This window comes from Nerophis ophidion, linkage group LG28 (assembly GCF_033978795.1).
Source record: "Nerophis ophidion isolate RoL-2023_Sa linkage group LG28, RoL_Noph_v1.0, whole genome shotgun sequence".
In the NCBI taxonomy this organism is placed as follows: Eukaryota; Metazoa; Chordata; class Actinopteri; order Syngnathiformes; family Syngnathidae; genus Nerophis; species Nerophis ophidion.
In genome coordinates, this window is record NC_084638.1 from 3280589 (window position 1) to 3298088 (window position 17500).

The following is a 17500-nucleotide window of genomic DNA, read 5'->3' on the forward strand; positions in this document are numbered from 1 at the left end:
GGGGGTGTTTGAATCCTTTTTTTTTTTTTTTCTTTGTCATGAAAAAGGGAGGTTTTTGTGGTTTATGTTGATTTAATTAAAAAAAATAAATAAAAATTTTTTTTTTTGTTTGAATAAAAATGAATAAAAAATTGTTCTGCGGCCCGGTACCAATCGGGCCACGGCCCGGTGGTTGGGGACTACTGTTCTAGGTGACACATCTGCCCTTTTTTTTTTTTAATTGTCATGAAAAAGGGACGTTTTTTTGTGGTTGGTGCACTAATTGTAAGTGTATATTGTGTTTTTTATGATGATTTAATAAAAAAAAATATATATACATATATATATATTTTTTTTAAATAGAAATGAATAGAAAATTCTTCTGCGGCCCAGGGTTGGGGGGGGTGGTGGGGATGTGTTTGAATCCTTTTTTTTTTTTTCTTTGTCATGAAAAAGGGACGTTTTTGTCATGAAAAAGGGAGTTTTTTGTGGTTTATATTGATTTAATAAAAAAAAAAAAAAAAAATTTTTTTTTTTTTTGGGGAATAAAAATGAATAAAAAATTGTTCTGCGGCCCGGTACCAATCGGGCCACGGCCCGGTGGTTGGGGACTACTGTTCTAGGTGACACATCTGCCCTTTTTTTTATTTTTAATTGTCATGAAAAAGGGACGTTTTTTTGTGGTTTGTGCACTAATTGTAAGTGTATATTGTGTTTTTTATGATGATTTAATAAAAAAAAAAAAAATATATATATATATATTTTTTTTAAAATAAAAATGAATAGAAAATTCTTCTGCGGCCCAAGGGGGGGGGTGTTTGAATCCTTTTTTTTTTTAATTGTCATGAAAAAAGGACGTTTTTTTGTGGTTTGTGCACTAATTGTAAGTGTATATTGTGTTTTTTATGATGATTTAATAAAAAAAAAAAATAATATATATATATATATTTTTTTTAAAATAAAAATGAATAGAAAATTCTTCTGCGGCCCAAGGGGGGGGGTGTTTGAATCCTTTTTTTTTTTAATTGTCATGAAAAAAGGACGTTTTTTTTGTGGTTTGTGCACTAATTGTAAGTGTATATTGTGTTTTTTATGATGATTTAATAAAAATAAAAATAAATATGTATATATATATATTTTTTTTAAAATAGAAATGAATAGAAAATTCTTCTGCGGCCCAGGGTTGGGGGGGGGGGGGGTGGGGATGTGTTTGAATCCTTTTTTTTTTTTCTTTGTCATGAAAAAGGGAGTTTTTTGTGGTTTATGTTGATTTAATAAAAAAAAAAATATATATATATATATATATATTTTTTTTTTTAAATAAAAATGAATAGAAAATTCTTCTGCGGCCCAAGGGGGGGGGGGTGTTTGAATCCTTTTTTTTTTTTTTTTCTTTGTCATGAAAAAGGGACGTTTTTGTCATGAAAAAGGGAGGTTGTTGTGGTTTATGTTGATTTAATAAAAAAATAAAAAATAAAAATTTTTTTTTTTTGGGGGAATACAAATGAATAAAAAATTGTTCTGCGGCCCGGTACCAATCGGGCCACGGCCCGGTGGTTGGGGACTACTGTTCTACGTGACACATCTGCCCTTTTCTTTTTTTTAATTGTCATGAAAAAGGGAGTTTTTTTTGTGGTTTGTGCACTAATTGTAAATGTATATTGTGTTTTTTATGATGATTTAATAAAAAAAAATATATATATACATATATATATTTTTTTTAAAAATAGAAATGAATAGAAAATTCTTCTGCGGCCCAGGGTTGGGGGGGGGGTGGGGATGTGTTTGAATCCTTTTTTTTTTTTCTTTGTCATGAAAAAGGGAGTTTTTTGTGGTTTATGTTGATTTAATAAAAAAAAAAAAAAAGTTTTTTTTTTTTTTTTTTTTGAATAAAAATGAAAAAAAAATTGTTCTGCGGCCCGGTACCAATCGGGCCACGGCCCGGTGGTTGGGGACTACTGCTCTAGGTGACACATCTGCCCTTTTTTTTTTTTTTTAATTGTCATGAAAAAGGGACATTTTTTTGTGGTTTGTGCACTAATTGTAAGTGTATATTGTGTTTTTTATGATGATTTAATAAATAAATAAAAATATATATATATGTATATATTTTTTTTAAAAATAAAAATGAATAGAAAATTCTTCTGCGGCCCTTTTTTTTTTTTCTTTGTCATGAAAAAGAGACGTTTTTTTCATGAAAAAGGGAGTTTTTTTGTGGTTGGTGCACTTACTGTAAGTGTATATTGTGTTTTTTATGTTGATTTAATAAAAATAAAAAAAAAAGAATAAAAAATTATTTTGCGGCCCAGTGCCAATCGGGCCGTGGCCTGGTTGTTGGGGACCACTGTTCCAGGTGACACATCTGCCCTTAGGGATGCATGCTTTCAACTCACAACTTTTCGTGGCCCTGACCCTGAATTTTAACAGCTTTCTACCCCTAATGAAGGTATTTGCATCATTTATATCACCGTTTTATTTTATGATTTGACAAAGTGTCTTCACGGATCATAACAAGGTGAAATAACACTCCGCAGACTGAAACCGTTTATGTGTTTTCTGGCCAGCTCAGCCCTAGGGTCGTAAAAAAAAAAAAAAAAAAAAAGGAGCTTAACGCATGATTTGTAAGCAATGAATGGTCGTTTCCCAGTTCTTGAATTCTGACTTCACAATAAGAGCAGGAATGATTTAAGACGAAAAGTCGAGTGGGGAGAAGCCAGATGTGGATATATTCGTCTTTTTTTTTTGGGTGCGCCGTGTTGACCAAGGTCTATTTCGGAATAGTCACCCCGGGAATATTTAACAAAGTCTTGTGTCATGGTGCTGGAGGACCCGAGTGGACGTTTCCACCGGGAACTGAAGCGGAACACACGGATCCATGGAAAAACCATATTTGTGGCGTGCGGCAGAAGCGCTCTCCAGAATCAACTCCGTCCAATTTAAATAAAAATAAAAAGTCGAATTGCATGACTTTTTGTGAGGAAATGTGCATGACAAAATTGTGGAGGGGTTTTAAAAGGGCACCCGGGTGTCAAGAGTCGTGAAAAGCAAATAATGAAATGTTGTTTATGATTTATAAAGCAAGTAAACATTTACTTCCAACAGGGTTACAGAGAAGATTTTTACAAAGAGAAGGGAATTATAATTTAAGAGGAGAACTACTTTTTAAGATCCAATATTGTAGAACAACGCAGAAACGAATGAGTATAACAATAGCAGGGGTTCAAATATGGAACTGTTTAAAGGAGGAAATAAAACACAGCACCAACATAAACCAGTTTAAAAAGCGTTTTAAATCATTTATCATGAGTAAATATAAGAAAGAAGAGCAAACATTGTTTTAGAAAGACAATAATATATAATATGTATATAAATACAATTTAGGATTTCATAATTATACATATAGGTTATATTAAAATGTATATATTACCACTTTATATGGAATTTAAATGAATTGTGTATATATGTATATATATATATATATATATATATATATATATATATATATATATATATAAGTGTACAGATGTATATGTTTGATTTAAATGTTAAACTGTGTATATGAGACGTGTGCTACATATATGTTGCATATAGGGCGGTATAGCTCGGTTGGTAGAGTGGCCGTGCCAGCAACTTGAGGGTTGCAGGTTCGATTCCCGCTTGTGCCATCCTAGTCACTGCCGTTGTGTCCTTGGGCAAGACACTTTACCCACCTGCTCCCAGTGCCACCCACACTGGTTTGAATGTAACTTAGATATTGGGTTTCACTATGTAAAGCGCTTTGAGTCACTAGAGAAAAGCGCTATATAAATATAATTCACTTCACTTCACTCAAGCACTCAGTGCTCGAAGATAAATCTATGTTTGGTGAACTTACAATGCAAGACTGCTTTATGTTTAGCTCGGTTGGTAGAGTGGCCGTGCCAGCAACTTGAGGGTTGCAGGTTCGATTCCCGCTTGTGCCATCCTAGTTACTGCCGTTGTGTCCTTGGGCAAGACACTTTACCCACCTGCTCCCAGTGCCACCCACACTAGTTTAAATGTAACTTAGATATTGGGTTTCACTATGTAAAGCGCTTTGAGTCACTTGAGAAAAGCGCTATATAAATATAATTCACTTATTTGTTTTCTTATGAGTTCTGAATTAAATTGCTCTTACCTTCCATCCTCTCTCCCGGATTCTTGCATCATCGGGGACGCACAACTGCAGCCATGCGAGTGCCCAACAATGTCATCAAAATGATAAAGTTCATCTTAATCATGAAAAATGACTAATGATGTTCCATAAATTTTTTTTTTTAATTTTTGTCAAAAAGATTGAAATCAGCTAGTTTTTATTTTCATTTTTTTCGGTGGAAATTTAAATTCTAAAGAGTCGAAATTGAAGATAAACCGTTTCAAAATGTTTTCATTTTTTTTTTTTTTCGTGTTTTCTCCTCTTTTAAACCGTTCAATTAAGCGCTATATAAATATAATTCACAGTTCACACACGCTTATATATTGTTTAAAAAAAAAAAAAAAGTAATATAAGTGAAGCATGTTTTAGATTTTATATATTTTGAACCTTGTTCTTGTTGTGATGGGCTAGGTTTATATAAGTGTTGCTTCAACCTACAACCTTTCGGCTCAATCATTGCACAAATGAGTGTTTTTTTTTTCTTTTCTTGTTGTTGTTCTTTGTTTTATGTGAAGATTTGCCGAAATAAAATACATTGATTGCAGAGGAATAGCAGCCATTTATAAAAAAAAATAAAAAAAAGGCATGGAACCCTGGAGAGTCATGTTGGACTTTTTTTTTTTTTTTTTTTTTTTAGGGGCCGCTTTTTTTGCTTCACGTGAAATGTAAACATTGAACTTCTGTACATAACACAGGCTTTCTTAACTATTTTGACCCAGGGGTGATTTTAGAAATAAAAATGTATATCTAGGAATGTATGTGTATATATATACAAACCCCGTTTGTTGGGAAATTGTTAGATGTAAATATAAACAGAATACAATAATTAGCTAACCCTTTTCAAGCCATATTCAGTTGAATATGCTACAAAGACAACATATTTGATGTTCAAACTCATAAACATGTATTTTTTTTTTGGCAAAATAATCATTAACTTTAGAATTTGATGCCAGCAACACGTGACAAAGAAGTTGGGAAAGGTGGCAAAAAATACGGATAAAGTTAAGGAATGCTCATCAAGCACTTATTTGGAACATCCCACAGGTGTGCGGGCTCATTGGGAACAGGTGGGGTGCCATGATTGGGTATAAAAACAGCTTCCCAGTCTTTCACAAGAAAGGATGGGGCGAGGTACACCCCTTTGTCCACAACTGCGTGAGCAAATAGTCAAACAGTTTAAGAACGTTTCTCAAATTTAGGGATTTCAACATCTACGGTCCATAATATCATCAAAAGGTTCAGAGAATCTGGAGAAATCACTCCACGTAAGCGGCATGGCCGGAAACCAGCATTGAATGACCGTGACCTTCGATCCCTCAGACGGCACTGTATCAAAAACCGACATCAATCTCTAAAGGATATCACCGCATGGGCTCAGGAACACTTCATAAAACCACTGTCAGTAACTACAGTTGGTCGCTACATCTGTAAGTGCAAGTTAAAGCTCTACTATGCAAAGCAACAGCCATTTGTCAACAACATCCAGACATGCCGCCGGCTTCTCTGGGCCCCGAGATCATCAAAGATGGACTGATGCAAAGTGGAAAAGTGTTCTGTGGTCTGACGAGTCCACATTTCAAATAGATTTTGGAAACTGTGGACGAGAGGAAAAGAACCATCTGGATAGTTCTAGGCACAAAGTGTGATTGTATGGGGGTGCAATAGTGCCCAAGGCATGGGTAACTTACACAGCTGTGAAGGCACCATTAATACTGAAAGGTACATACAGTTTTTTTGGAGCAACACATGTCGCCGACCAAGCAACGTTATCATGGACGCCCCCTGCTTATTTCAGCCAGACCATGCCAAGCCACGTGTAATGGTATTTACTATACTATGCAAAGCAACAGCCATTTGTCAACAACATCCAGACATGCCGCCGGCTTCTCTGGGCCCCGAGATCATCAAAGATGGACTGATGCAAAGTGGAAAAGTGTTCTGTGGTCTGACGAGTCCACATTTCAAATTGTTTTTTGGAAATATTTGGTCATCCGGACCAAAGGGGAAGCGAACCATCCAGACTGTTATCGACGAAAATGTCAAAAGTCAGCATCTGTGATGGTATGGGGGGTGCATTAGTGCCCAAGGCATGGGTAACTTACACATCTGTGAAGGTACCATTAATGCTTAATGGTCAATACAGGTTTTGGATCAACATATGTTGTCATCCAAGCAACGTAATCATGGACGCCCCTGCTTATTTCAGCCAAACACTGCCAAGCCACGTGTTACAACAGCGTGGCTTTGTAGTAAAAGAGTGCGGGTACTTATATATATGTGTGTGTGATATAAATATATGTCTTGAGTTTCCAATCATTTCCACAACTCTTGTTTTTTTTGTGATAGAGTGATTGCAGCACATACTTGTTGGTCACAAAAAAACATTCATGAAGTTTGGTTTTATTATGGCTCTACCGAAAATGTGACCAAATCTGCTGGGTCAAAAGTATACGTACAGCAATTGTTAATATTTGCTTACATGTCCCTTGGTAAGAATGAATTATTTAATTAGCGTCAAGCTAGCAGATTTTTGGAAAAGTGGAGCTTTACTCAATGTTATAGCGTTTTTTTTTGTTTTTTTTTCCATACTTATTTTGAAATCAGCCATACTTGCTTGTTTGTTTCTTCACTATGAGGCAGGAGTTCTTAAACTTTTTGACCTCAGGGCCAAACTTTTCCACCACATAGAGGCCTGGTGCCCACTCGGATATGAAAACTAAATTAATAATCTTACTCTTGGTTTTAATTCAAATTCAATAATTATATCCAACCTTGTCAAATGATATGAAACCATGTTTTAATTATGAACATTATTTATTTATTCAACACATAAACCTCAGGCTTTGGTCAGTCTGATTTTATAAGAATTAGTGCTAACCTATTATAGCCGGTAAGAAAGTACTTATAAAAAAAAAAAAGGATGAAAATTACAATTATTCAATGCTAAAATACATAAATATTAATGTTTATTAACTAAACTGTCAATAAAATTGAAAATACAGCTTCACCTCTTTTTAGTCATATTTCTTGCGCTTTAACTTCTCAATGAGTTTGTCCCCAGACTTCTTCTCTTTGTTTGAGATTGTCATGACTGCCACAAGTGGTGGAATGGTGTATTACAACTGAGTATGGACCACAGCTGAGAAACTATGGTTAAGAATCACGTTTCATTTTCGTAATTTTCTGAATTTTGTCGGCGCCTATAAAAGTACCCAATTCGGTACTGTGACAATGAGATATTTTTTATGAGTTCTTTCTTTATCAATCGTCATTTTTAAAGGAGCTAATATTTTCCCATGTGTACACTTTGTGCTCGTGTCTTATGTTTGCTAGTAAACTCTGTTTCACCTTGAAGGAGCTGAAATGTGTATTGGGAGTATATTGTACTCCCTTTTTTACCTTATCAGTTTAGAACAATCAGGCTGTTATTCCTTTCTGGGCGGGAGGGGGGCTGTTTTCATACTAAATAAGTTGACTCTTTCCGTTCTATTTTCAGACCGCTTCTTGATGCCCCTATTAACGCATTGTAGGACTGGTCTCCTGTAGCTTTAGTAAAACTTGGTATTATTGCTCTTCTGTCTCTGTGGTCCTTCTTACTTAACATATGTCATCCGAAAGAATTTTTTATTCCCTGAAAGGAAGACCCGATCCAGGTTTTTAACCTTCATAGACACCATATCCATTGTTTTTTCTCCATTCCATTTAAATTTGACTGGACCATATTACAGTTAAAAACCGATGTGTGTCACTCACCCATGCGGTAGATAAAGTTGGTCTCCGTCTCATAGGAGGACGCCGGCGACACGACGTCGCGATCGCCCTCGTTGGAACTGAACGACTCGGAGTGGTTCCTCCTCATCAGCGCCACGCCGTCGCCCTGGCCCGCCATCATGTGTCTCAAGGTGTCGTTCAAGTACCGGTTCAGCAAGCTGCTCTTGTACTTGGACGGGGGAGAGGCGCTGTCGTCGCCGGCGGCCATGGTAAGTACACCGCCCGTTTTTTTCCCCATATCTGATGAGCAGATGGGTGTTTGGAAGGGACAGTCATTGTCTGTAGCATCGTTGACAAAACATAAATAGGAGTTTAACATGAGTGTTCATTTTGTCGATTACAATTGTTTTCTTCGTTATCGTCACCTGTGTTGGTTTTGACAGCAGTTTCTAATTTAGTTTTAGTTTTATTGGCACTGTTTAAACCGGACACCAAATTTTTTTGCCCTTGAGTGTGGATTTTTTTCTTGCTAAACGCTTCAAATCTGATATTTTGGCATGAGATTCAGGCCAAATCAAAAAGTTTTTAATTTATTTAATTTATTAATTACAAATGTAATATCTGATCTTTTGGCATCAGATTCAGGACAAATCAGGATTTTTTTTTAATTTATTTTTAATTTATTTTTTTAAATTTAATTACGAATGTATTATCTGATCTTTTGGCATCAGATTCAGGACAAATCAGGATTTTTTTAAAATGTATTTTTAATTTATTTTTTAAAATTTAATTACGAATGTATTATCTGATCTTTTGGCATCAGATTCAGGACAAATCAGGATTTTTTTTAAATTTATTTTTAATTTATTTTTTAAAATTTAATTACGAATGTATTATCTGATCTTTTGGCATCAGACTCAGGCCTTATTAGGAGGTTTATTATTATTATTTTTTTAAATTTAATTACGAATGTATTATCTGATGTTTTGGCATCAGATTCAGGCCAAATCAGGAGATGTTTTTTGAATTAAGAAAATGTAATTATAAATGTTTTTATTTTTATTTTTTTTAGAACATTTAATTACAAATGTATTATCTATCTTTTGGCATCAAATTCAGGCCAAATCAGAAGTTTAAAAAAAAAAAATGTCATTACTGTACTACTATTAGATTCAGGCCAAATCAGGATTTTAAAAAAAATTATTTTTAATTTATTTTTTAAAATTTAATTACGAATGTATTATCTGATCTTTTGGCATCAGATTCAGGACAAATCAGGATTTTTTTTAAATTTATTTTTAATTTATTTTTTAAAATTTAATTACGAATGTATTATCTGATCTTTTGGCATCAGACTCAGGCCTTATTAGGAGGTTTATTATTTATTATTTTTTTTTATTTAATTACGAATGTATTATCTGATGTTTTGGCATCAGATTCAGGCCAAATCAGGAGAGGTTTTTTGAATTAAGAAAATGTAATTATAAATGTTTTATTTTTATTTTTTTTAGAACATTTAATTACAAATGTATTATCTATCTTTTGGCATCAGATTCAGGCCAAATCAGAAGTTTAAAAAAAAAAAAATGTCATTACTGTACTACTATTAGATTCAGGCCAAATCAGATTTTTTTCATTTAGAAAATGTAATTATGAATGTATTATTAATATTATTATTATTATTATCATATATATATATATATATATATATTTATAACATTTAATTACACATGTATTATCTAATCTTTTGGCATCAGATCCAGGCCCGATCAGAAGTTTAAAAAAAAAAAAATTAATTACTGTACTACTATTAGATTCAGGCCAAATCAGATTTTTTTATTTTTTATTTAGAAAATGTTATTATGAATGTATTATTATTATTACAACATTTAATTACAAATGTATTATCTAATCTTTTGGCATCAGATTCAGGCCAAATCAGAGGTTGTTTTTTTATTTATTTAATTACTGTACAACTATTACATTCGGGCCAAATCAGATTTTTGTTTTTATTTAGAAAATGTAATTATGAATGTATTATTATTATAAATATTATTATTTTTGAACATTTAATTACAAATGTATTATCTAATATTTTGGCATCAGATTCAGGCCAAATCAGAAGTTTTTATTTTTATCTAGAAAATGTAATTATGAATGTATTATTATTATTATTATTATTATTTTTTTTTTTTTTAGAACATTTAATTACAGTAAATTTCTGGCAACGCAAATACTGGATTTTACCGTAAGAATTAGTGGTACTGATTTTTCATGTACAGTAAAATGCTGTAAAAACAAAAACACAGTGAATTTCACAAATCATTTTTGTATAACATTTCATAAAAATTATTAGTTTTTTATTTGAACAAATGTAAAATGTAAAAATGTTTTTGTAGATTTTACAGTAAAAAACTGACAGGTCAGTTGCAAAAATTTTACTATAAAATGTACAGTTTTTTTAAGCATGTTACTGTAAAATGAAAAACAAAACAAAACAGTACAGCTGTTTTTCACGGTACAAAACTGCCAGCTCAGTTGATAAAATGTGTGTTTTTTTTACTGTAAATATAAAACCTGCATTTTTACAGTAGATTTCTGGCAACGCAAATACTGGATTTTACCGTAAAAATTAGTGGTACTGAATTTTCATGTACAGTAAAATGCTGTAAAAACAAAAACAAAAAAAAAGGAAATTTCACAAATAATTTTTATAAAATTTCATAGATTAGTCTTTTTAATGTGAACAAACGTGAATTTTTTGTAGATTTACAGTGAAAACTGACAGGTCAGTTGCAAAATTTTACTGTAAAATGTACAGTTTTTTTAAGCATGTTACTGTAAAATAAAAAACAAAACAAAACAGTACAGCTGTTTTTCACGGTACAAAACTGCCAGCTCAGTTGATAAAATGTGTGTTTTTTTACTGTAAATATAAAAACTTGCATTTTTACAGTAAATTTCTGGCAACGCAAATACTGGATTTTACCGTAAAAATTTGTGGTACTGATTTTTCATGTACAGTAAAATGCTGTGAAAACAAAAACAACAAAAAAAGGAAATTTCACAAATAATTTTATAAAATTTCATAGATTAGTCTTTTTAATGTGAACAAAGGTGAATTTTTTTTAGATTTTACAGTGAAAAACTGACAGGTCAGTTGCAAAAATTGTACCGTAAAATGTACAGTTTTCTTAAGCATGTTACTGTAAAATGAAAAACAAAAACAGTACAGCTGTTTTTCACGGTACAAAACTGCCAGCTCAGTTGATAAAATTTGTGTTTTTTTACTGTAAATATAAAACCTGCATTTTTACAGTAAATTTCTGGCAACGCAAATACTGGATTTTACCGTAAAAATTAGTGGTACTGATTTTTCATGTACAGTAAAATGCTGTAAAAAACAAAAACAAAAAAAAAGGAAATTTCACAAATAATTTTTATAAAATTTCATAGATTAGTTTTTTTAATGTGAACAAATGTAAAAAAAATTTTAGATTTTACAGTGAAAAACTGACAGGTCAGTGGCAAAAATTTTACTGTAAAATGTACAGTTTTTTTTAAGCATGTTACTGTAAAATGAAAAACAAAACAGTACAGCTTTTTTTCACGGTACACAACTGCCAGCTCAGTTGATAAAATTTGTGTTTTTTTACTGTAAATTATAAAACCTGCATTTTTACAGTAAATTTCTGGCAACGCAAATACTGGATTTTACCGTAAAAATTAGTGGTACTGATTTTTCATGTACAGTAAAATGCTGTAAAAACAAAAACACAGTGAATTTCACAAATCATTTTTGTATAACATTTCATAAAAATTATTTGTTTTTTTATGTGAACAAATGTTAAAATGCAAATTTTTTTTTGTAGATTTTACTGTAAAAAACTGACAGGTCAGTTGCAAAAATTTAACTGTAAAATGTACAGTTTTTTAAGCATGTTACTGTAAAATGAAAAACAAAACAAAACAGTACAGCTGTTTTCACGGTACAAAACTGCCAGCTCAGTTGATAAAATTTGTGTTTTTTTACTGTAAATATAAAACCTGCATTTTTACAGTAAATTTCTGGCAACGTAAATACTGGATTTTACCGTAAAAATTAGTGGTACTGATTTTTCATGTACAGTAAAATGCTGTAAAAAACAAAAACAAAAAAAAAGGAAATTTCACAAATGATTTTTATAAAATTTCATAGATTAGTTTTTTTAATGTGAACAAATGTAAAAAAAATGTTTTAGATTTTACAGTGAAAAACTGACAGGTCAGTTGCAAAAATTTTACTGTAAAATGTACAGCTTTTTTTAAGCATGTTACTGTAAAATGAAAAACAAAACAAAACAGTACAAAACTGCCAGCTCAGTTGATAAAATGTGTTTTTTTACTGTAAATATAAAACCTGCATTTTTACAGTAAATTTCTGGCAACGCAAATACTGGATTTTACCGTAAAAATTAGTGGTGCTGATTTTTCATGTACAGTAAAATGCTGTAAAAAACAAAAAACAAAAAAAAGGAAATTTCACAAATAATTTTTATAAAATTTCATAGATTAGTTTTTTTAATGTGAACAAATGTAAAAAAAAATGTTTTAGATTTTACAGTGAAAAACTGACAGGTCAGTTGCAAAAAATTTTACTGTAAAATGTACAGTTTTTTTAAGCATGTTACTGTAAAATGAAAAACAAAAAACAGTACAGCTGTTTTTCACGGTACAAAACTGCCAGCTCAGTTGATAAAATTTGAGTTTTTTTACTGTAAATATAAAACCTGCATTTTTACAGTAAATTTCTGGCAACGCAAATACTGGATTTTACCGTAAAAATTAGTGGTACTGATTTTTCATGTACAGTAAAATGCTGTAAAAACAAAAACAACAAAAAAAGGAAATTTCACAAATAATTTTTATAAAATTTCATAGATTAGTCTTTTTAATGTGAACAAAGGTGAATTTTTTTTTAGATTTTACAGTGAAAAACTGACAGGTCAGTTGCAAAAATTGTACCGTAAAATGTACAGTTTTCTTAAGCATGTTACTGTAAAATGAAAAACAAAAAACAGTACAGCTGTTTTTCACGGTACAAAACTGCCAGCTCAGTTGATAAAATTTGTGTTTTTTTACTGTAAATATAAAACCTGCATTTTTACAGTAAATTTCTGGCAACGCAAATACTGGATTTTACCGTAAAAATTAGTGGTACTGATTTTTCATGTACAGTAAAATGCTGTAAAAAACAAAAACAAAAAAAAAGGAAATTTCACAAATAATTTTTATAAAATTTCATAGATTAGTTTTTTTAATGTGAACAAATGTAAAAAAAAATTTTAGATTTTACAGTGAAAAACTGACAGGTCAGTGGCAAAAATTTTACTGTAAAATGTACAGTTTTTTTAAGCATGTTACTGTAAAATGAAAAACAAAACAGTACAGCTTTTTTTCACGGTACACAACTGCCAGCTCAGTTGATAAAATTTGTGTTTTTTTACTGTAAATATAAAACCTGCATTTTTACAGTAAATTTCTGGCAACGCAAATACTGGATTTTACCGTAAAAATTAGTGGTACTGATTTTTCATGTACAGTAAAATGCTGTAAAAACAAAAACACAGTGAATTTCACAAATCATTTTTGTATAACATTTCATAAAAATTATTTGTTTTTTTATGTGAACAAATGTAAAATGCAAATTTTTTTTTGTAGATTTTACTGTAAAAAACTGACAGGTCAGTTGCAAAAATTTAACTGTAAAATGTACAGTTTTTTTAAGCATGTTACTGTAAAATGAAAAACAAAACAAAACAGTACAGCTGTTTTTCACGGTACAAAACTGCCAGCTCAGTTGATAAAATTTGTGTTTTTTTACTGTAAATATAAAACCTGCATTTTTACAGTAAATTTCTGGCAACGTAAATACTGGATTTTACCGTAAAAATTAGTGGTACTGATTTTTCATGTACAGTAAAATGCTGTAAAAAACAAAAACAAAAAAAAAGGAAATTTCACAAATGATTTTTATAAAATTTCATAGATTAGTTTTTTTAATGTGAACAAATGTAAAAAAAATGTTTTAGATTTTACAGTGAAAAACTGACAGGTCAGTTGCAAAAATTTTACTGTAAAATGTACAGCTTTTTTTAAGCATGTTACTGTAAAATGAAAAACAAAACAAAACAGTACAAAACTGCCAGCTCAGTTGATAAAATGTGTGTTTTTTTACTGTAAATATAAAACCTGCATTTTTACAGTAAATTTCTGGCAACGCAAATACTGGATTTTACCGTAAAAATTAGTGGTGCTGATTTTTCATGTACAGTAAAATGCTGTAAAAAACAAAAAACAAAAAAAAGGAAATTTCACAAATAATTTTTATAAAATTTCATAGATTAGTTTTTTTAATGTGAACAAATGTAAAAAAAATGTTTTAGATTTTACAGTGAAAAACTGACAGGTCAGTTGCAAAAATTTTACTGTAAAATGTACAGTTTTTTTAAGCATGTTACTGTAAAATGAAAAACAAAAAACAGTACAGCTGTTTTTCACGGTACAAAACTGCCAGCTCAGTTGATAAAATTTGAGTTTTTTTACTGTAAATATAAAACCTGCATTTTTACAGTAAATTTCTGGCAACGCAAATACTGGATTTTACCGTAAAAATTAGTGGTACTGATTTTTCATGTACAGTAAAATGCTGTAAAAACAAAAACAACAAAAAAAGGAAATTTCACAAATAATTTTTATAAAATTTCATAGATTAGTCTTTTTAATGTGAACAAAGGTGAAATTTTTTTTAGATTTTACAGTGAAAAACTGACAGGTCAGTTGCAAAAATTGTACCGTAAAATGTACAGTTTTTTTAAGCATGTTACTGTAAAATGAAAAACAAAAAACAGTACAGCTGTTTTTCATGGTACAAAACTGCCAGCTCAGTTTATAAAATTTGTGTTTTTTTACTGTAAATATAAAACCTGCATTTTTACAGTAAATTTCTGGCAACACAAATACTGGATTTTACCGTAAAAATTAGTGGTACTGATTTTTCATGTACAGTAAAATGCTGTGAAAACAAAAACAAAAAAAAGGAAATTTCAACAAATAATTTTTATAAAATTTCATAGATTAGTTTTTTTAATGTGAACGAATGTAAAACATTTTTTTAGATTTTACAGTGAAAAAGTGACAGGTCAGTTGCAAAAATTTTACTGTAAAATGTACAGTTTTTTTAAGCATGTTACTGTAAAATGAAAAACAAAACAAAACAGTACAGCTGTTTTTCACGGTACAAAACTGCCAGCTCAGTTGATAAAATTTGTGTTTTTTTACTGTAAATATAAAACCTGCATTTTTACAGTAAATTTCTGGCAACGCAAATACTGGATTTTACCGTAAAAATTAGTGGTACTGATTTTTCATGTACAGTAAAATGCTGTAAAAAACAAAACAAAAAAAAAGGAAATTTCACAAATAATTTTTATAAAATTTCATAAATTAGTCTTTTTAATGTGAACAAACGTGAAAATTTTTTTTAGATTTTACAGTGAAAAACTGACAGGTCAGTTGCAAAAATTTTACTGTAAAATGTACAGTTTTTTTTAAGCATGTTACTGTAAAATGAAAAACAAAACAAAACAGTACAGCTGTTTTTCACGGTACAAAACTGCTATCTCAGTTGATAAAATTTGTGTTTTTTTACTTTAAATATAAAACCTGCATTTTTACAGTAAATTTCTGGCAAGGCAAATACTGGATTTTACCGTAAAAATTAGTGGTACTGATTTTTCATGTACAGTAAAATGCTGTAAAAAACAAAAAAAAAAGGAAATTTCACAAATAATTTTTATAAAATTTCATAGATTAGTTTTTTTAATGTGAACAAATGTAAAAAAAAAATTTAGATTTTACAGTGGAAAAACTGACAGGTCAGTTGCAAAAATTTTACCGTAAAATGTACAGTGTTTTTTCAGCATGTTATTACACAGTACAGAACTGGCAGCTCCGTTGATACAATTTTAGTGTTTTTTAACTGTTAATATAAAACTGCCTTTTTACAGTAAAATTCTGGCAACTTAAACGACAACTGTAGATTTTACTGTGTACTATTGTGAAAAGCAACACAGTACCACCGTGTTTTTTTTGTTAGTTTTTTTTTTTTTACAGTAAAACAACTAGCAGCTTAGTTGCCAGCATTTTATGTAAAAAAAACAAACAGTGGTACTGTTTTTTCATGTACAGTAAAATGCTGTAAAAACAGTAAATTTTCCAAATATCTTTTATAAAATTCCATTAAAATAATTAGGTTTTTTTATATATAAAATGTAGATTTTACAGTAAAAAAACTGACAATTCCGTCACAAAAAATTTTCTTTTTTTTTTTTTTTTCCGTTTGTTACTGTAAATGGAAAAAAAACAGTACCACTGTCTTTTACGGTACAAAACTGGCAGCTCAGTTGATAGAATTTTACTGTACAAATTACCGTGTTTTAACTGTAAATATAAAACTGCATCAGTCAACTCATTGGTGTTCATTTTCAATCAATCAAAATAACAAAATTCTAACAAAAAATATAATTGAAATGATAACAAAAGTTATTTATGTAGTTTGATTCTTTTTCTCAACTGGTGTACTAACATCATGTAGCATCATCTACATAAATACAAAGAATTGCTATTGCGACATCTAGTGGACACACTTAGAACAGCAGTTTGTTGCATTAAAAAATGTCAGGTTAATTTTTACATTATTATATCAACTATCAGAGACAGCTTCAGGAAACTATTCATTTAACATAATGTCGTTTTTTGCTGCTTCAACACAGCTCAATCAACACAGAAAAAGGTCAAGTTGAATAACTTAGTTGTTAACTGTAGGTCAATAATACTTGTCTTTCTCTCAGACAGACAGGGATTTTCTGTCGGTATAGCTCGGTTGGTAGAGTGGCCGTGCCAGCAACTTGAGGGTTGCAGGTTCAATTCCCGCTTCCGCCATCCTAGTCACTGCCGTTGTGTCCTTGGGCAAGACACTTTACCCACCTGCTCCCAGTGCCACCCACACTGGTTTAAATGTAACTTAGATATTGGGTTTCACTATGTAAAGCGCTTTGAGTCACAAGAGAAAAGCGCTATATAAATATAATTCACTTCACACTTCAATCCCCTGCTGGCCCCACTATGGACTGGACTTTCACACTATTAACTAGATCCACTCGACATCCACATCTGCCGTCCCCTCCAAGGTTTCCCGTCGTCATCCCATCGGGTTGAGTTTTTCCTTGCCCTGATGGTGGATCTGAGCCGAGGATGCCAGCGTGGCTTGTGCAGCCCTTTGAGACACTTGTGATTTAGGGCTTTATAAATAAACTTTGATCGATTGATTGATTGATTGAAACTCATCCTGCTGGCCGGATGTAACCTGTCCGCGGGTCTGATCCGGCCCTCGGGTCGTACGTTCGACGCCCCCTACTTTAGTGCCAAAAGGCTTCTTGTCGAGTCGGCGAGTCAGATCTACTTAATGTGGTCATGCGAGCGTCCTCACCATCTGAGTCGGCGTCGTCGCTGCACACGCTCAGTCGCTCGGCGTTCCCCTGGATGTACTTGTTGTACAGTTTGATCCGTAAAGCCCAGCTCAGGTCCGGCTGCCTG

At 31.5% G+C, this 17500-nt stretch overlaps 1 protein-coding gene and 1 long non-coding RNA gene across 2 annotated transcripts in view; one reads left to right on the top strand and one right to left on the bottom strand.

Moving 5' to 3' along the window:
• The window catches only part of LOC133545131 (homeobox protein Mohawk-like), a 32262-nt gene that overhangs the window by 14075 nt on the left and 687 nt on the right, over positions 1–17500 (bottom strand). Inside the window, exons 3-4 of the mRNA XM_061890488.1 lie at positions 17394–17500; positions 7907–8164 (exon numbers count right to left, since the gene is read on the bottom strand). The exon at positions 17394–17500 is cut by the window's right edge and continues 47 nt beyond it. Of these exons, the coding sequence (XP_061746472.1) occupies positions 7907–8164; positions 17394–17500 (365 nt within the window). The remainder of the gene's footprint in view (positions 1–7906; positions 8165–17393) is intronic.
• Positions 1–17500, top strand: part of LOC133545132 (uncharacterized) — a 50600-nt gene that overhangs the window by 11246 nt on the left and 21854 nt on the right. Inside the window, exon 3 of the long non-coding RNA XR_009804734.1 lies at positions 7942–8133. This is a non-coding gene — a long non-coding RNA (uncharacterized LOC133545132). The remainder of the gene's footprint in view (positions 1–7941; positions 8134–17500) is intronic.